At 40.2% G+C, this 19,727-nt stretch overlaps 1 protein-coding gene across 4 annotated transcripts in view; it reads right to left on the minus strand.

Moving 5' to 3' along the window:
- Positions 1-9,403: 9,403 nt before the first annotated feature.
- Positions 9,404-19,727, minus strand: part of NOD1 (nucleotide binding oligomerization domain containing 1) — a 75,176-nt gene continuing 64,852 nt past the window's right edge. For all 4 annotated transcript variants that reach the window (XM_081970098.1, XM_081970099.1, XM_081970100.1 and 1 more), the window contains 3 exons: positions 19,463-19,546; positions 17,802-17,885; positions 9,404-10,997 (listed from right to left, as the gene is read on the minus strand). In XM_081970098.1, the coding sequence (XP_081826224.1) occupies positions 10,925-10,997; positions 17,802-17,885; positions 19,463-19,546 (241 nt within the window). In that variant the 3' untranslated portion in view covers positions 9,404-10,924. The remainder of the gene's footprint in view (positions 10,998-17,801; positions 17,886-19,462; positions 19,547-19,727) is intronic.

The raw sequence follows: 19,727 nt of genomic DNA on the forward strand, positions 1-19,727 counted from the left end.
AATAGTTGATAATGATAACAATGTATATTTCTATGTTGACTGGAGGTGAGGAAACTGGATATAAGTAATAAATGATTTTGTTAACAAATATTAATGATAATAATAATGAAATGATAAGAGATATAGTTAATGACATATATATGCACTGGTCTAATATAAGGAATTTGGATATAAATTGCAAATAATGATTTGGGAAAAAAAGGTTTAGAAATTTAATTAATTCTTACTTTGAATATGTTATAAAGGTGTAATGCTATTGGATATATGAAAGTAGATAACAAAAAAATTAACTAAGTTTTATAATTAGTAAGTAGTAATTTAGTAACTTATAGATTGTTATGTTAAATAAATAATTGATAAGGGCAATAAAGTATACATATATGTTGGTTTGATGAGAAGAAAATAGATATAACTATTTTGTTAACCAATAGTAATTCTAACAATTAACAATGGAATGATAAGGATAAGGGATACAGTTAATGACATATATACATATATGTACTACCATAACAAAACCTGGACATAAATTGTAAACAATGATTTTTTGGAGGGAAAAGGGTTTAGAAATCTTGTCAACTAATTTTGTTTATGTTATAAAGGTTTAAGGCTTTTGGATGACTTTGTAATAATTAATGAAATGCCATTAGGTGGTTGTGTTTTTAACTATGGATTATTCTAGGTAAAAGGACACTAAAACAATTTCAGTCAAATGAGAACTATGATATGTTGAAAGTAAGACTTATTAAGAACTTTGACATTTGATATGAATGTAATGACTGTGGAAGAGATGCACGAAAGCTAATTGTAACCAATTGACACACTTTCTACAAGATGTAATGTAAGATGATTATTTTGTGTGTGTGTTGTTTGTTTAATAAAAAAAGGCTTTCTGTGCTTCTAAGAATATCAACGCCATTTGTTTTTCAGGATGAGCCTCATAGTATTCCAAAGTGTCCAGAATTATTCTCCTATTATCATTAATTTGTCTCTTTGGCAGAAACCCATTTTGGTCAGGATGAATAAAGTATCGTTTGAGTCTTTCTGCCAATATTGAAGCAAATTTTTATAATCTGAATTTAGCAGGGAGATTGGTCTGTAATTCTTAATTTGATGTGGCTCGGCATCCTTCTTTGGCACAAGTGTTATATATGCTTCTGACCAAGATTTGGATATCTTCATCTTTAACATGGCTTCATTCATAACTTCTAACAATGGGAGATACAACGATTCCTCTAAAGTCTTATAAAATTCCACTAGTAGTCCATCTGGACCTGGAGCCTTTCCATTATTTTGTTTTTTAAGTGCTTCAACTAATTCCATCATCATTATATTATCTTCTAACATCGTTTCAGTTTCTTTAGATATCTGGGGTAGATTTGCTTTCTACAGATATTGTTTAACTCTTTCCTCTTCTATCTTCTCTTGTTCATACAATTTTCCATAGTAATCTTGTGTAATTTTTTTCTTCTCTCTATTTCCATGACAAATTTGCCCTTGATCATCTATTAGTTGCACTATTTTTCTTGAGTCTCTCTCTTTTTTCAGTTTGTACGTACATACGTACAGTTTGTACGTATGGTTAATGTACAAATAACCATCTCCCTAGTTTATTTACTTTTTCAAAATAATTCTGTTTAGCACTTCTAATTTTTTGTGCTAATTCCTTCTTTTCCATTAGCCGCATTTTATGTATAAGTGTATCCATTTTTATTTTAATGTCCTTTTTTGTGGGGCCTTCTGTAGCTCTTTTTCACGTCTCTTGTAGTCACCATCTAGTATTTTAAAAGCTTGTCTTTTCTTAGTATTTCTTTTACTTGTATAGTCTATTATTAAACCTCTGGCATAGGCCTTCATTGTGTCCCAGAGATTCTGCATTGATGTGTCCTCTTTTGTATTTTCTTTAAAAAAGAACACCAGTTCTTTCTCCATTTTCTGTACAAAGTCATTTTCTTTTAATATAGTATTATTTAGAGTCCATCTAGATCTTCTCCTTTGTCCTTTCCATTTAATTGTCATTGGATTGTGGTCCGCCCAAGTACTTGTTTCTATATCAATTTCCTGTATATCACAAATCAATTCCATTGAAATCCATATCATATTTAATCTGGACCAAGATAAGCATCTATTTGAATAGAAAGTATATTGTTTATTTTTAAGATTTCTTTGTCTCCATGCATCTTTTAAATCGATTTCATCTGTCATTTTGAAAAAGGATTTTGGAAGAGTCTTTCTATTTTGTTTTGTTGTTTTTTGTGTTTTATAGTCCAAATTTTGATCTACTATTCCATTAAAATCTCCCATCATTCAAATATTAGCATAGTCCAGTTCAATTATTTTCATATGTAATTTTCCATAAAATTCATCTTGGTTGTCATTAGGAGCATAGATTACTATTAAAAGTATTTTCTTATTATTGTCCATAATTTCCACCATTAATATTCTTCCATCGTCATCTGTGTAGATTTGCTCTGCTAGAATTATATCTTTAATATATATAACCACTCCTCTTTTCTTACATTGTGTCAATCCAGTAAATATTTTCCCTAATTTTGGTTGTATCAATAATTGTTCCTGTTGTTTTTTAATATGTACTTCTTATAGGCAGATTATGTCCACTTTTAATTTCTCTAATTTATTAAATGTTTTCCTTCTTTTAATAGCTGAGTTAAGTCTATTTATATTAATTGAAATTAAATTTTTCTCCTCCATGTTTATACTTTATAGGAAGGATTTACTGCTCTAGTAGATCTCAGTTCTCGTTGTTATGTAGGGTCCACAATGCCACCTACCACACCTTCTTCTTTTTCAGTCACAACCTGGTCATTATCTTGTAATTCAATTAATGATTCTTCTTTTCCTGCCTCTCCCTCTTTCCCTCTAAAGTATTCTGCATAGAATATTTCTGCTTTATCAATTGAATCTATTCTATGTCTTTGTCCTTGCCATACAAACATAAGGCCTTCTGGAGTCAGCCATCTATAATTAACTCCTTTTTTCATTAAAATTTTAGTCAAAAATTGATATTCTCTTCTTAACTCTCTCAATCTTCTTGGTACTTGTTTCAGAATCACAAATTTTTGTCTTTGTATTCCAATGTTTTATCTCTTGCCATCTTGTAATATTTGTGTCCTAATTGTTTTCTTAGTAAATCTTATGTGGACTTCTCTTGGGAGCTTGCTTTTCATTGCATATCTTGTAAAGACTCAAAACACCTCATCTATACCATCCATCATTTCTCTTTGGTTATCTTCAAGGCTCCTGCGAGAATTTCTATCATTATTTCTGCCAAGTTCTCTTCCTTTTCTTCTTCTATATTTTGAAATCTGAGGTAAAATTCTGATCTCCCATCCCAATATTCCACTTTTCTCTTTTTCAAGCACACTCAATCGATTATCAATATTTCCAATTTTCTTATCTCTTTGTTCATCTTTTTCTTCAATTTTTTGAATTCTATCTTCAAATTTCATCATCATTTGGTGGATGTTCTCAACTTTTTCATCCGTTTTTTCTGTTCGCTTTTCAATATTCTCATTTCTTAATTCAATTTTTTGAATTCCTTGCATAATCATTTGTAAAGTCACTTCTCTATCTTTTTCCTGTTGCAACATTGTCTGTATTGATCTTTGTCCTCCCGACGGTGAAGAAGAGGAAGTTGGTATTGAAGAGCTGGCGGCTGTTATCTTTTTGCTCATTTCCAACGAGATAATAAGCTTTATTGGCTGAGAAGTAGAAAATCTTCAGGTTCTTCTATATTTTAATCAGCTTATGTGGAGGGCAATTATAATCCAAAGAAGAAGGAAAAAAAGAAATAGAGAGAAAAAAAGAAAAAAGAAAAAGTCTTCTTGTGTGTCCTAATCCATTGATTCCACATGTTTAAAAAAGGAAAAAGAGAAAAAGGTAAAAAAAATTGACAGCTCAATCACAATAAAAGTGGGAAAAAATAGCAATTAAAATCTTCAGGTGTGATGACAAAATCAAAAATCAAAAAAAGGAAAAAAGAGAAAAAAGGAAAAAAAGAAAATGTGTATATATACATCCATAAAAAGAAAGGAAAAGAAAAACACGCTTTCTTTAAGAAAAATAGAGACAAGGAGAAGGAAAAAAATGCTAGGCTTCTTCTGTCAAAAGCCTCCAGCCAGCTAAAAATAACTAAGTTTAAGGGAAAGTAGTGGTGGGAAAAGAAAAAAGATAAATAGAAAAAGAAAGCACTGTCACTGCCAGGGCTCTTCTGCTAAATTCCAAACAAAATTATCAGTTCTCTTTTTTCAAGGTCACAACAATCTTCTTTCTTTGCGCTGCAAATTTCCCTTTCAGTTCAGCCTCCATTCACTGATAGTATCCCAGGAAAGCACCTGTATAAACAATCTTCAATGCTCATCCCACTATCAACAGGCTCAAATACTTTGAAGTGTAACAACAGTTCTTAACATTTCTCTGAACATTCATGCAAGAAAAAGAAAACAATGTTTCCAAGCCTCTGGGTGGCAGTGTTACTTATTTTTAGCACTTTCACTTCCTTTCCCTGAACTCGAAAAGAGGTCAAAGAATTTAGTAATAGAACTAATATGCTGATTGTAATCAATTATATACCAATGCATTATATATAAATGTATACTATGGGTATGGAGGGAGGGGCGCCTTTCACATTTTGCAACTGCCAAAATTTGTAGACCTGTCCATTTACCCTTTTCCCTATAAATGTTGAAAACCCAATAAAATTTTATTATAAAAAAAAAAGGAAGAAAAAACCCATTCAGTTTGACTCTGGCTTAATCTTGCCACTTATCCTTTTTCAGTCTTCAAATTTAACTTTACTTTTAGTCTTTTAGGCTGTTCTCTCAAATAATAATGAAGAAAAAATTCTCACCAAATTGGCACACTTTCTCTCATGTTTCTCTTCCGTTCCGGAGCTGTCCCCAATTTCAGTAGCTTTAATGGTTGCCTTGCTGCTACTGAAAAGAAAGGGCTTCTCCTGGATCAACCAGGGGCTTTGTGATGTCCCTGGGATCAACAGAATGTGCCCTTCTCTATCACCATCTCTACAGGACAGTTTAGGTCCAAAAGGACGGTCCAGTGGCAGAGATATCGACAGCAATATTGGAGCTACAAGATTGCACGTCGTACCATCACGACGTCAGCACCCACCTGGATTTCACATTTATTCATTATGCAGCTGCATTTGACCATCAAAATGACCCATTTGGTTTAATAATTCAAAGATGAAAGAGCTGTTTGTTGATTATTATTTATTATTTGCTGAGATGGCAGTGAAAGGGAGAGAATGGCTGGATTTATGTACTGCCCTTGCCATGATGTGATTTACTTTAAAGCATTGTATTAAATTAGCCATTCAGTAAACCATAGTGTTTGTTGGATGCAGAAAAAATGGCCCTACATCTGCAGGGAATCCTCAGAGCATTTCCTAAAAATTCTTAGTGAATTTGTCACAGGAAGAGGAAATTTTTAAGTATCCTGATAGTATTTGTATTGCTTACATGTAATTAAAGTTCATTAAATGTTTAAAGTTAGTTTTAGTTTCACCTGACCTTGTTACCTGGGCATCAGCATGTCATTGGAGGAACAACTGGAGTTTTGATTAGACTGTATTGGAAAAACCCTGCTAGCAAAATGTGCAGCAAACTAGTGAGTGGCCAAATAGGATCAATAGGATTGTCCTCATCCTAACAAATATTGTCCACCTGAAAAGAGCTATTGGACAATCACTAGTTGATGATGCAATAAGAAATAATTTAAGTTTCACCTCTCTGATTGTAATGGATCATGAACCCCTGCTTGGTCTGTTTCCATTATCCTCCATCTGCCAGCTACTTAAAATTTCCTTTCGACCTGTTTTTGAGAAGCCCGACTAGAGGGAGGGGGATTTCCCCCCCTCGGACAGGCGGCTGTTAACATGAGATGAAGAAATAATTAAGAAAACACTAGAGTGTGCAGAAATGACATTAAAAATGAAACAGAAAGAAGATACAGAATATTATCAAACATGGTATTTATTTTATCAGTGGTTGGAATTCCAAGCAAAAACCTTTCAACCACTCATTTAAGGAGGTAGGGAGTAAAAAGAAGAAGAAAGAAAAACATAATGAGCTAGAGAGGAATGAGCTACATAGGAAGTATGTAAAAACTGCACTCTTTTTAAATTTTTTATTATTAACTGCATAGTTCTTTTTACCAGTAACTGTGCTTACTTTCAAATAAATAATTGCAAAATAAACTAAATGTAAATATTTTTACAAAGATGTTTTTTTTCCCTTTCTCCACCCATAAGTGCTGCATATTTATAAGGATTTATAATCTCTCAACCGTATTTTATACTTTATATTAACTAAATGATCCTGAATGAATTGAATGATCTGAATTTTTTCCTTCGGCAACTGAATCGTTACAAGTTCCTTGAAGAACTAATGAACTAACTGGAACGGCCAATCAAGAGGCCTCATGGAAAAAACTTCATTAAGTCTTCCTGACAGCAGCATACCATCTCTTCAAGCAACTTACTCTTAAGCACCTGCCAGAAATCAGGTGGATGCATAAGATGTCTGGATCAGATCTGATTGTCACAATACAATACAATACAATACAATACAATACAATACAATACAATAGTAGAGTTGGAACGGACCTTGGAGGTCTTCTAGTCCAACTCCCTGCCTAGGCAGGAAACCCTATACCGTTTCAGACAGATGGCTATCCAACATCTTCTTAAAGACTTCCAGTGTTGGGGCATTCACAACTTCTGGAAGCAAGCTGTTCCATTGATTAATTGTTCTGTCAGGAAATTTCTCCTCAGTTCTAAGTTGCTTCTCTCCTTGATTAGTTTCCACCCATTGCTTCCTGTTCTACCCTCAGGTGCCTTGGAGAATAGATTCCCTCTTCTTTGTGGCTACCCCTGAGATATTGGAACACTGTTATCATGTCTCACCTAGTCCTTCTTTCTATTAAACTAGACATACCCAGTTCCTGCAACCGTTCTTCATATGTTTTAGTCTCCAGTCCCCTAATCATCTTTGTTGCTCTTCTCTGCACTCTCTCCAGTCTCCACATCTTTTCTACATCGTGGCGACCAGAACTGAATGCAGTATTCCAAGTGTGGCCTTACCAAGGCATTATAAAGTGGTATTAACACTTCACGTGATCTTAATTCTATCCCTCTATTTATGCAGCCTAGAACTGTGTTGGTTTTTTTGGCTGCTGCTGCACCCTGCTGGCTCGTATTTAAATGGTTGTCCACTAGGATTCCAAGATCCCTTTCACAGTTACTACTACTGAGCAAGGTACCATCTACACTGTACCTGTGCATTCTGTTTTTGTTGCCTAAATGTAGAACCTTACTCTTTTCACCATCGAATTTCATTTTATTAGATAGTGCCCAATGTTCAAGTTTGTCAAGATCCTTCTGTATCTTAAGCCTGTCTTCTGGAGTGTTGGCTATTCCTGCCAGCTTGGTGTCATCTGCAAATTTGATGAGTTCCCCGTTTATTCCCTCATCCAAATCATTGATGAAGATGTTGAAGAGTACTGGGCCTAAAAGAGCCTTGGGGTACTCCACTGCATACCTCCCTCCATGTAGATGCAGTTCCATTGAGGATTACACGTTGAGTGCGGTTGGTCAGCCAGTTACGAATCCATCTGGTGGTGATGCTGTCTAACCCACATTCTTCTACTTTATCTAGTAGTAGGTTATGGTCTACCTTATCAAATGCCTTACTGAAGTCCAAGTATGTCGATGGCATTCACCTGTCCAGAAAATGGATGTAGTTCCATTTGGAGCAGGAAATAATCCATTCATAACAGGGAACTGATTTAATATTCACCACATTAAAATTATACAGCACTACTTGGAGGAACAAGACACCTCATATATAACTGTCCACATAACTCAGATAACTAGGGGCAAACCCATGGTTGCCATGGAATCCACAAAGAATACTTTGACTCACATCTACCTGAGAATGAAAATGCATGGGAATCCTCCACTATCCACTTGGCAACAAGGATGATTTGTATGTGTTTCTATGTGTCATTCCAGTCATCACCATGCCTGTAGATAGATGTTTCTCTTACAACAAGACAACAAAATTGTTGTTTATGTTGAATAGATACTTTACCCCAAGCCAACAGATGCAAAGAGCCTTAATGTTAGGGTTCTAAATACCATGCAGAAATAAATCATTGTCCAAGGCAAAACATCCTTAAAGGTGCAATTTATTCTGCAGGCATGTTAGCACGGCTATGGAAATTCCAACTCTGGAAGTACATCCTCTGGGTTCACCCAGTTGAAAGTTCATCATCTATCCCCACACCCACAAATCCATCACATGTTCCAATCATATTCTTCCACGCTGGCATGTACACCCATCTTCTTCCGGCCAGGTGTCGAGATGCGGAGACAAAAGATGACCTTGGCTTCTATAAAAGAATGTCAACATACATTCCACAATCCTACTCCTTTCTATTCCCCCCTCCCAACTACTACACTAATGAAACAGCATAGAAAATTATAAGAAAGTGTGGCAGGCCAAAGATCCTAAAAAGAATATAACTACAGGCCTGACACTTAGATTGGGAAATGGTAGTTTATATTAACCCTAGGTTTCTACATCCAACATTGTAATCATTTGTCAGTCCAAAAGATGTCAAAAAGAAAGACAGCAGAAAGAACCATCAGGCATGACTTTTACATACCTTAAACTACAAATAACTGTAATTATTTAAGTAACTGCCTATGTTTAATCCAAATTTGTTGCAGGATATGCACAATTGTGGAGATTTTAGGCATAACTAAGAGAGCTTTTTAGTGATAACCCCTATTTATAAAATTCCTACTGGAGTGATAAAATAATATATTTTTCATTTGTTTTTTAGAGGACTTGCCAATGTTGTATTTCTCATTTTTTAAAGAATTTATTACACTGTTATGAGTTTAATGTCTCGTTTTAGCTCAGGCTGAAAAATGGAAATGAATGTTCTAATTACGTTGTTTTTCTGGTCATTATTCACACTATTTTAAACCTTTTTTCCTCAGTTTAACAATCCATATATGATAAATCACAACCTCTATACTTCCCCACAGGAAAGCTTTGATTTCAAATATATGGTGCCATGGAGGGGGAGGAATCACATTTTAAAACTGACATAACAAGTTATCAATTGGTCATTTACAAAAGAATAATTCATTCAATGTGTCTGTTACTTTAAGATTACAAGAAGATGCCTATTTCCTCTTGGTAACAATGGTAATAGGTACACAAATGCATGTGGTATGCTAAGTCCATTTGTTCTGACTTGTAAACAGTGGAGCTAATTAAACCATTTCTACATATCTTTTTTAAAAAGTATTGCATACATGAAAAAGATAACTTACAATGTAGTCAGGACAAAGAGAAACAGAAAATGAAAATACTTTAATAAGAAAATAACTAATTCAATAAATTGAACCTTGATTACATATTGGTGGGTTTCCACCACATGATGAGAAACAAATTAATATGCAAAATGGAATACATTTCATCATACCAAACTGTAACATAAAGTATATGTCCATCAAAGTAAAACATTTTAGTCCATGTCCAATAAGTCCAGAGTTCTTCACATACCAAATTAAATTCTAAATTACCTTTATATTGTTCAACCTTTCATCTTTTATTTCTATTTCCAACCCCTAATAATTAATTTATTAATACTTGAACAAAAAGATAGCACAATGGAACATCCCCAAAATATCGGTCATTTATACCATACTTCTCTTCCAACATATTGGAGGCTGTGATCCAGCCCTTATTAAATATCCTCAGATAACCAAAAAACACTAGAAAGAGAATTTTTTTAAATGAACAAATAATATTTAACATTCTGTAACACTAACCCCATCATTTGACTACACCACTAAACCACAATTAAGGACAACTTATGTGAGCATGTTGGATGCATTTCTTCTCTTCTCCCTAAGATCTAGGAGTAAATTAGCACAACTTTCAAGTGAGCCAGTAGCAAAATAGGGGTATCCACAGTGATAGTCACTGGCTTCAAAATGGCGAGTTAACTAGTGATCAAGCTTTTACCTTAACTCTGCCCCTTTTAGGTGTGCGATAACTCATTACTTAACACATTTCTACATTGCCTGTCTCACTTAAGTCACATAAAAAAGCTTTACCCATAACTCTGAAGCTAGTGACTGGGGGACTCTGTTCACCTGTGTACAAATGTGCTCTTTACCACAATATTTGTGAAAAATGCAAATCTTCTCAAAACTCCCCATACTCTTAAAAAGGGGTAGTAGTGCAAAATCAAGTCCTAAACCTTAAGTACTAATACCTGCAATAGGTTGTGGAGAAATCTATCTTGCTATTTTCCTTTGCACCATGATTCCTTTCCTTTGAATCATGGTTGATATCAAAGGTAAAACTGACTGAAGGCAATTTGCTATGTTTCCACTGAGAGAAAGAGATTCATTGGTGGATCTAATTCTGTAGCAACAGCAGCATCCAAATCTCTTTCTCCCGGCAAAAAAAAATGTGGGGCAAACATTTGAGGGAGGGTGGAGTAAGGGAAAAGGCAGACAATAGATTTTTTCAGATGGGCTGCGAGTTCCCTCAGTTCTGATCCTCCAGTTTCGGTGTCCTTTAAGTGTTGTCTTCTGAACCAGGTTCTGCTGATGTATCTGGAGGCCTGGCATAAAATCAAAGTCATCCCACAAACCTAGCACAAATGTTGTTAGCATAGAACTGGTTCATTATTAAGGCATAATACTCCCTTCAAGCATCAGTGTCAAGACAGGCACACAGAGGATGATTGTTTTATTCAAGTTTTGGGTTCATTTATCCCAGGCTTCTGGCATTTCTCTGAGCACTGATAAAGTTATAATTGTCCTGATATGACAATTACTATCCAATCTGGAAAAGATTTCTCAGAAGCAAATAAGTCTCTTTTCATTTTCAAAGACTTTGGCCTCCTCTTGACTTATTGGATTTCCGTTTAAGCTGTTGAAAATGGAAAAAGAGAAAAAAATGGTTTTTAAAAACAGCTGTTTCTACAGGTGTATCAATAAGTATGTTTCCTTTTCTTTCCTTAGCTTCTTTATAGCTCTTTCCATTGCTTGTTTCTTCTAGGATATGGCTGATTGTAGGATGCAGAAAAACTTCAGAACACTTATAGAACCTTTCATACATTCCCCATGTTTTACCAATGCCAGGGGGATACTGAAACTAACGATGCTTGATCGATTTTTCAGTTTTGAGAAAAAATATTAAGGTTCCTCTTATTTAGCAAGAATTTGCTTTAATTATTGTGATGTGAGCCCAATTTAACAGAAATGAAATTGGAACTCTTCTGTTTCCTTCAGATTTTTATGCAGCTAATTAATTAAGAAACATTAACTAAGGCTGAGGCTGTAAATCACCACCTAGGGAACTTGTCTCTCTCTCTATCCTTATTAACAGGAACAGCAAATGTGTAATCTTCCAGATTGCAGCCTCCTTTATAATTGGCTAAACATCTGAAGGATCATCAATTGCCCATCTTTGCATAAAACATAAAAAGGATACGGAAATCTAACTATAGGCATCACATAGGTATATTTACTTTAGTTAAAGAACTGAGTCAAAGAGAATGTTTATACAACTGTCTATAGAAAACACCAAAAGGCATGTTTTAGTTTATGCCTGTGATCATCCAAATAAGATAATCCTTGACTTATGACCACAACAGAGCCCAAAATTCTTGTTGCTGAAAGACAGTTAAGTGAGTTTTGTCCCATTTAGAATCTTTCTTGTCACAGTTAAGTGAATGACTGCAGTTATTAAATTAGTTACACAGCTATAAAGTGAATCTGGCTTCCCATTGATTTTGTTTATCATAAGACTGCAAAAGGTGATGACCCTGGGGCACTGCAACTGTCATAAATATGAGATTGTTGCCAATATCTGAATTTTGATCACGTGAACATAGAGATGCTGCAATAGTTGTATGCGTGAAAAATGGGGCGTTTGTTCTTACCTGATTCGCCCCTTCTCTGGGCAGGTGGAGACAACGGTCATGCATGGGTTAACTCGGTCAGTAACCAATAGAACTGAGTCTACCAAAGTGATGTCATTGCCCCTGAGGAGTGTCCTCCCACTTTTCTTGACGAAGGAGATAAGTAGACTGCTGTGCACTATTTGATTGCTCTCAATCCCTTGATGCTCCAGTTTCGCTCCCAGATCTCCCCCTGTGAACTAGGCCAGGGCCTAAAAGGGTGGGGATGACCGCTGTCTCCACCTGCCCAGAGAAGGTGTGTATCAGGTAAGAACCAACACCCCATTCTCCAAAGTTGGTGGAGACAGCGGTCATGCATGGGAGGTACCAAAGCTGGGCCTGTCCCTGAGTGGGAATGAGACTGGGCTAGGAGCTTGAAGAGGGGAGAACCTGTTGAAGGACCCGCCGTCTGAATGCCGCATCCACTGATGCATACCTATCCACCTTATAATGGCAGATAAAGCAAGTAGGGGTAATCCAGGTGGCCGCCTTGCAGATCTCTTCCACCGAGGACTGTCTTGTCCACGCTGCTGATGTAGCTGCTCTGCACGTGGAATGCACCGTGATGTTGGATGGAGGTGTAAGGTGATGTGCCAGGTAAGCCCTTGAAATGGCAGACCTGATCCAGCACCCAACCATAGACGGAGAAGCTTTTAGCCCCTTATTTGTGGGATGGAAAGACACAAAGAGAGCTTCGGTCTGCCAGAAGATGGCCGTCTTGGCGTTGTAGATCTTAAGAGAACGTCTTACATCTAACCTGTGCCATTTGCGTTCAAGACTGTGAGAAGGATTAGGGCAGAAATTTGGAAGAGTGAGGTCTAGCAATCGATGAAAGGCCAAATTTACCTTTGGAACAAAGGTAGGATAAAGGTGAAGGACCACACAGTCTGGGTGAAATACACACAAGTCAGATCAGATAGAAAGGGTTGCCAATTCTGAGACCCACCATGCAGACGTGATGGCCACCAGAAAGGTTGTTTTTAGTGTGAGGTGATGCAATGAGGCCAACCTTAGAGGCTCGAAGGATGGTCCAGTGAGAAAGTCAAGGACCTTGGTTAGATCCCACAAGGGGAAACGGTTTATGACAGGAGGGCAGAGATTAGACGCACCCTTAATGAAGCGGCGGACATGCGGGGGCAAGGACAGGGGCTCATCCCAGTGAAGTGAGAACACCGAAGAAAGATCCAACACCTGCTGCTGTAGGGTGTTCGGTGAGAGTCCTTTATCAAGCCCTTGTTGCAAGAACTCCAAAACCAGGGGAACTGAAGCCTCCAGGGGAGTAGCATCTCTAGAAAGGCACCAAGTAATTAAAGCCTGCCACGTTAATTCATAGATTCTGTTAGTCGCTAGGCGGTGAGAAGCCTGAATAGTTCTAATTACAGTTTCAGAAAGGTTAGCTGCCCTCAAGACTGCCCGCTCAGCCTCCATGCGGTTAGGTGGAGCCAGGCCAGGTTGGGATGGTGAATGGATCCCTGATGAAGAAGGGACGTTATCAGGAGAAGATGCCATGCTGGGCCCACTGAAAGATTGATCAGATCCGCGAACCATGGTCGGCGTGGCCAGTGGGGGCGATTAGGATGAGCTCGGCTTCTTCCTCTATCATTTTCTGAATCACCCTCTGTAACAGGAGGAAGGGAGGGAAGGCGTACAGGAGACCATGAGGCCACCTGCACTTAGAGCGTCCGTCCTTTCTGCGCCTGGTGTCGTGTAACGAGACAGGTATCTGGGCAGCTGCTTGTTGGATGCCATTGCGAAGAGATCTAGCACTGGAGTCCCGGACCTGAATGACAGCTGTTTGAAGATTCGACGATTCAGACTCCACTCCACAGGGTCGATTGTTGTGCGGCTCAACCAGTCTGCTCTGGTTTTGTCGGAGCCCGAGATGTGTTCAGCGTGGAGAGAGAGAAGGTTGGCGCCCAGATTCCTAGGCGAAAGGTAGACTCCATGAGAGATACCGCTCTTGTCCCCCCCAGCAGTTGACATGTGCCTTGGCGGTCGTGTTGTCTGTCCAAATCAGCATGTGTGTATTGCGAAGGGAGGATTGGAAATGAAGGAGAGCCAGGTGGATGGCCCTCAACTCTAGCCAATCCATACTGTGAGAAAGGTTGGAATCGGACCAGAGACCCTGAGCTACTAGATCTTCCAGGTGAGCACCCCAACCCGTCAAGCTTGTGTCCATCATAACTACGAGACGTGGAGATTCCCTGAAGAGGGACCCCTGAGAAATGGCCGGAGAGATCCACCAGTCCAGAGAGCGGATTACCTCTGGAGTCAACCAGACCTTCACTAGAGAACAGCTGCTGTTGGTTTTCTGGAATGGCAGGAGAAACCACTGAAGGCAGCGACTCCCAAGTGCACTAAACGAGAGGTGGGGACAAAGTGACTCTTCTGATTGATGGAGAATCCCACCTCCTGAAGCACCTGTAAGGTGTCCTGGAGATCCCGAAAAGCCTGGTTGTGAGACCTGAACAGCAGGAGAATGTTGTCCAGGTAGCAAAAGATCCAAATGGGTCTGGCTCGCAGGTGGGCTTCTACGACTGACAGGAATTTGGTGAAAACCCTTGGGGCTGATGAGAGCCCAAAGGGGAGGGCACAATACTGAAAGTGACGGCCCGCATGAACAAAGCGGAGGAACCATCTCTGTCGCTTGTGAATGGGCACGTGGAGATAAGCCTCCGTGAGGTCCACTGACATGAGGAGATCATGTCTGCACACACTCTCTAGGATTGACAGGAGAGAGTGCATTTTGAATCTCCTGTACCTGATGAATCGATTTAGAAATTTGAGATCAAGCATTGTTCTCCAGCCCCCCAAAGACTTTGGCACGATAAAGAGATGAGAGTAAAAAACCCGTCCCACCTGGCCTCGAGGCACAGGTTGAATGGCCCTAATGTGGAGCAGATGATGGATGGCCTGTTCCACTAGGAGCTTCTTTTGAGGATCCCTGGAGATTGGGCATGTGACAAAGTGGTTCAGAAGGCTGGAGCGCAAGTCCAAGAGAAGGCTGAATCTGATCGTGGACATGACCCACGCATCATTGGTGATGTCGTCCCAATGATCTGTGAAGATTGACAGATGTCCCCCTATCGGGAGATCCTCCAGGCAGTCATTTCTGGCTCTTATAGGGACGGTTGGTATTGTCCCCGAAAGACTTTCTGTTCTAGAATCTCTGGTTGTTTCCTTCTGATCTGTTGGAAAAATATGGGCCCTGCCTGGGGGAAGCCTGATGTTGTGGACGGGAGCTGGAGGAACCCCCGTCCTCACCACGAAAAGGCTGCCTATGATAATTCCGACCTTGTTTTTTAGTGGCCGATTGCAGGACCTTCCGCTTATCCTTGGATTCTACTAGTAAAGGTTCTAATGGAGGGCCAAAGAGAAGGGAGGAAGAATAGGGAGAGGAGGCAAGCTTCCACCAAAGGAGCCGGCGGGTGGAGATGGAGGATGCAATGGCCTTAGATGCAAAATGGGCCGCATCCAAGGAGGCATCTGCGGTGTATTCTAGGGCCACCTTCAATTTGTTAATGTCCCTGCGAGTCCTAGAATCCAGGGCCGGAAGCCTTGCTTGAAGTTGTCTTAGCCCTAAGAGAGCAGAGCGACTAAAGAAAGAAGCAGAGGTACCCGCCCTAACGGCCCAAGCCAAGGCCTGGTGACCCTTGACCAGAGTTTGTTCTATCGTCTTGTCCTCAGGGCGAAGAGCCTCCTCAGGTGCTGCTGAGGCTGTGTTAGGAGAAGAAAGTCCAATTATAGGTAAGTCAATAGAAGGTACCTCTAGAGCCTTGGTGAGTTCTGGTCCCACGTTATACAGGTGCTTGTCCAAGGTATTGGGGAGGGGACCTGTACCTGGTGATGCCCATTGAGTCTGGGTGACGGAATCACCTCCTTTTCCACCATAGGCTGGATGAAGAGGGGGTCAGGCAGTCTTGTCCGCCTCCATTCCCTGAGGTGCTTTGGGAGAAGGGATGCCATGATCTTCTTGGCCTTACAAAGGAGAGATCGAAAGATAGCAGGTTTAAATAAACTGACAAGGGTAGGTGGGTCGGGTGAAGGCCCTCGTCTTCCGAGAGATCTGAATCTCTTGCCGGGCATTCCTCCTCTCTGAAAACTGACTGTTGACTGGACGTGCCAGGTAACTCATGCGATGAAGAAGCCGAGAGCTCACCATCCCTGCATCTGGAACCAGAAGAAGAAGCAGACCTGCATGGCGTAGAATGGTTAGAAGACCTATGTTTAAGTCCTGCTGCTATGCCTCGTTTGATGGCCTCAGCTATAATATCAGCCATGCCAGGTGAGTAAGAACAGCGGCAGTGGGTTGGGGGAGAAATGACTTCTGGGAAGAGGGGCTCTTCATCAGGACTGATGCTCCTGCCACCCTCAGATTCATCCCCATTGCTGGCCAGATCTCCTGTACCCCTGGCTTCCTCAGGTTGGATAATGGATGCAGCAGAGGAGAGATTGTCCTCCGAATCAGAAGATAGGTCAGGAGGAGGACTAGGATGAACAGGCCTCTGGACCTGAAACAGATGGGATTCCGAGTTCTTGGTCTTGGCCCTGGCCTTTTTAGGAGGAGCCTGGGTGGTACTGTCATTCTCCTGAGATGATGGATTGGTTGTGCTCCTGTGACTAGACCTGGGGGTCTTGGAAGGGGGCTCAGTGGGGAAAGCTTCCAGGGCAGGCCTGTGCCTGTGGATCCCTGATGAAGGGGACTCGGTGATGGGAGCAGGGGCCAAGGTGTTTGGAGGCACTTGTGGCTCAGGGGCAGGAGAGGAGGCCATGGCCTGTACTCACGGCTCGTTGAAGGAGAAGGAGACAAAATGGCCACCGGAGCTTCTTTGCACCAAAACAAACTCGCCACTGAGGCTACAGAGTCTATGGGCCGGGCGTCACGAGGTAGCCGAGGCTGCGGGATCAATGAGGGCTTTGGAGGCCCTGCGGAGAGGCTGTGGAGACGAGGGTGGCAGCAGCGGTGGTCTAGCGGTGACGGGAGCGCTGAGGAGCGGCGGCGGCATGCAGTGGCGGTTCTTCCCAACGGCAGCAGCGCCTTCTGGTGGCATTGGCGGCAAAGGAGAGCCAGCAGAGGCGGCAGCACTGAGCGGAGCCTCCAACGGCCAGTGCTAGGTAGCGCTGCATCTAAGAAGCCTCTGAAACCCGCAGGCAAAGTCAGGAGGCAGAAGCCTCGAAGAAGCCCTGACGATTCTCTTCAAGAAGCCCAGGGGCTAATTGAGAGCCCTGGCTCCGAGAGCCTTGGCCTTGGCCAAGCCGATCTGTTCTCCTTTAGTAATTTAGAGATGAAATTTTTGGAGAAGAAGCCAATTAAAATTAATTAGAGTATCCAATTGTGAAATTTAACTAAAAAGTTGAGGAGAGAGCAATTAGCACAGCCAGTTCTGATCGAACTGAGTCTAAAAAAGACATCACTTTGGTAGACTCACTTCTATTGGTTACTGACTGAGTTAACCCATGCATGACCGCTGTCTCCACCAACTTTAGAGAATGGGCATGAGCACTTTTTTCAATACTATTGTAACTTTGAATGGTCACTAAACGAACTGTTGTAAGTCAAGGACTTATCTGTATTGCTGAATGGTAACTCCTGACAGATTTAAGCAATTGGATCTGTAATTAAGGTCTCTGGGAGTTGTAGTTTGCCCCATCAAGAGGGCAAGGGTATCCCACTCTTGTTTTCCCCCTATTCAATTTAGTGAAGTTTCCATAAGAATCATGGAACTGAAGGCTCACTGGTGGGTGAGCATATTCCATATGAATGACCTTACCAGATTTCTTTGAGAGCTGTATTATCCTGAAGAGCATCAGCTAAGCTCCTAGCTCCTCGAACTGTAATCTGGTTCTGGATAAGCCTGGGGATGAAGAGAGGAGGGATAAAACAGACTGAAGTCAAATATTTTGCACTGGACAAACTCTTGTTATCTATCCTACTTTGCAGCATCCTGCCTGTCATGCATTTGGCCAGAGCTTGGTGCACCTGATGCAGAAAATCAACCCACTTCTTGACAAGTGAAACTGGTGGCCAGCCAGGAATTAATGGTTTCTGATATCCATCTGCATGGCTGGCCTGTTTGGAATCAGACAATCTTGCCACAGAAGGGAACCAAGAGGCTCCAAGCCTCTTCAATTTAAAGCTTCTTTCAGGGTTACTGAACTTAATTGTACTATTAACTTTATGACTCCTCTGTGTTCACAGCACAGCAGATGTCTGAGGGATTATACTGGCTGATTCCACACAACTGCTTGAAAGACCATTCGCTGGCCATATTGTGCTGTCTGTAAGCCACTTCAGCAAATGCCTCCAAAGACAACTCTGGGGAGTTATCAATCACTGTAAAGACTTCAGCCCTCCTTTTTTTGTTCAATTAAAAAATGAGCAAAATTCCTTCTGTTGAAGCCACATACTTCCAAAGCAGGAGCTACATTTCATGCCAAGGATAGATTGGACAAAAGCAAGTGAGGGGCATAACACAAACCAAAAGCAAGTGGAGCCCACCTTATCTCTATTTCTGATTCTTATTTCTCCTTCCATGATACCTCTTCCACAGTGGTGAAATTCAATTTTTTTTACTATCGGTTCTGTGGGCGTGTTTTGGTGGGAGTGGCAGGGGAAGGATACTGCAAAATCTCCATTCCCACCCCATTCCAGGGAAAGTTACTGCAAAATCCCCATTCCCTCCCCACTCCTGGGGGAAAGATATTGCAATATTTCCATTCCCACTCCACTCTGGGGCCAGCCAGAGGTAGTATTTCCTGGTTCTCCGAACTACTCAAAATTTCTGCTAGCAGTTCTCCAGAACCTGTCAGAACCTGCTGAATTTCACCACTGCTCTTCCCCCTTTTTCTTCCCAATGTAACATCCTCTAGATGTAAACAAGGATGAAACTTCCTGGAGTCAAGATTGACGCCTAGTGAAGTCATTTGCTTTTGTCTTCTTGTCGCATGTTGTACTTTTAGTTTATTGTATCCTAATAAACTTTATAAAGCTATGCAAACAGTTGATAAAGGCAACTAGGTTGCTGTTCCGAAAATGCAGTCTAAATATTGTACAGTACACAAGAAGAAGGAACTCAACAATTGTGTTAACATATAACAATCTTAAAGACCATCAAATATTCTTTCCTATTTTGCTTCTGCTGAAGAAAGAATTTACTGTTTGGTGTTGTTTTTCTGTGTTTGTCATATGTTAGTTTTTCTTCATTTTCTCATTTGTAATGTGCCCTGATATCCACTGGGATAGGGTGTATTACAAATAATAAATACAGAAATATATAACATTAAATAGATACCTCAGTCAAAATAATTCAAATAACCAACTATGGATCTTTCTTTACAGAATTATTACAGAATTTGTAATAGTTCTTAAAATATGGTTTACTGCCCCCAGCCATGACTAAGAATGTGTCATTCACAAACCAGTGTAACTCACCACAGATGGCCCAATCTCTTGTTAACCTTTACCATTTCAGCAAAACTCTCAGCTGCTTCATCATCCAACTCATTTTTTGTTAGCCTAGTCAAGAACACAAAAGGGTTTCAGTCATGTGAATGAATGGTAGTTAGCAGTTAAAAACATTGCCATTCTTGTTCTAGTTGCTAATTTTGATGCAGTATTATCAAAAATCCTGGCAAGCCAGAATGGATTTAAAGAAAACTCTTTTCAGTCTAATCTGTCTGTCTGCCAAGCACCATAC

This window comes from Natrix helvetica, assembly GCF_964273705.1.
Source record: "Natrix helvetica genome assembly, chromosome: Z".
In the NCBI taxonomy this organism is placed as follows: Eukaryota; Metazoa; Chordata; class Lepidosauria; order Squamata; family Natricidae; genus Natrix; species Natrix helvetica.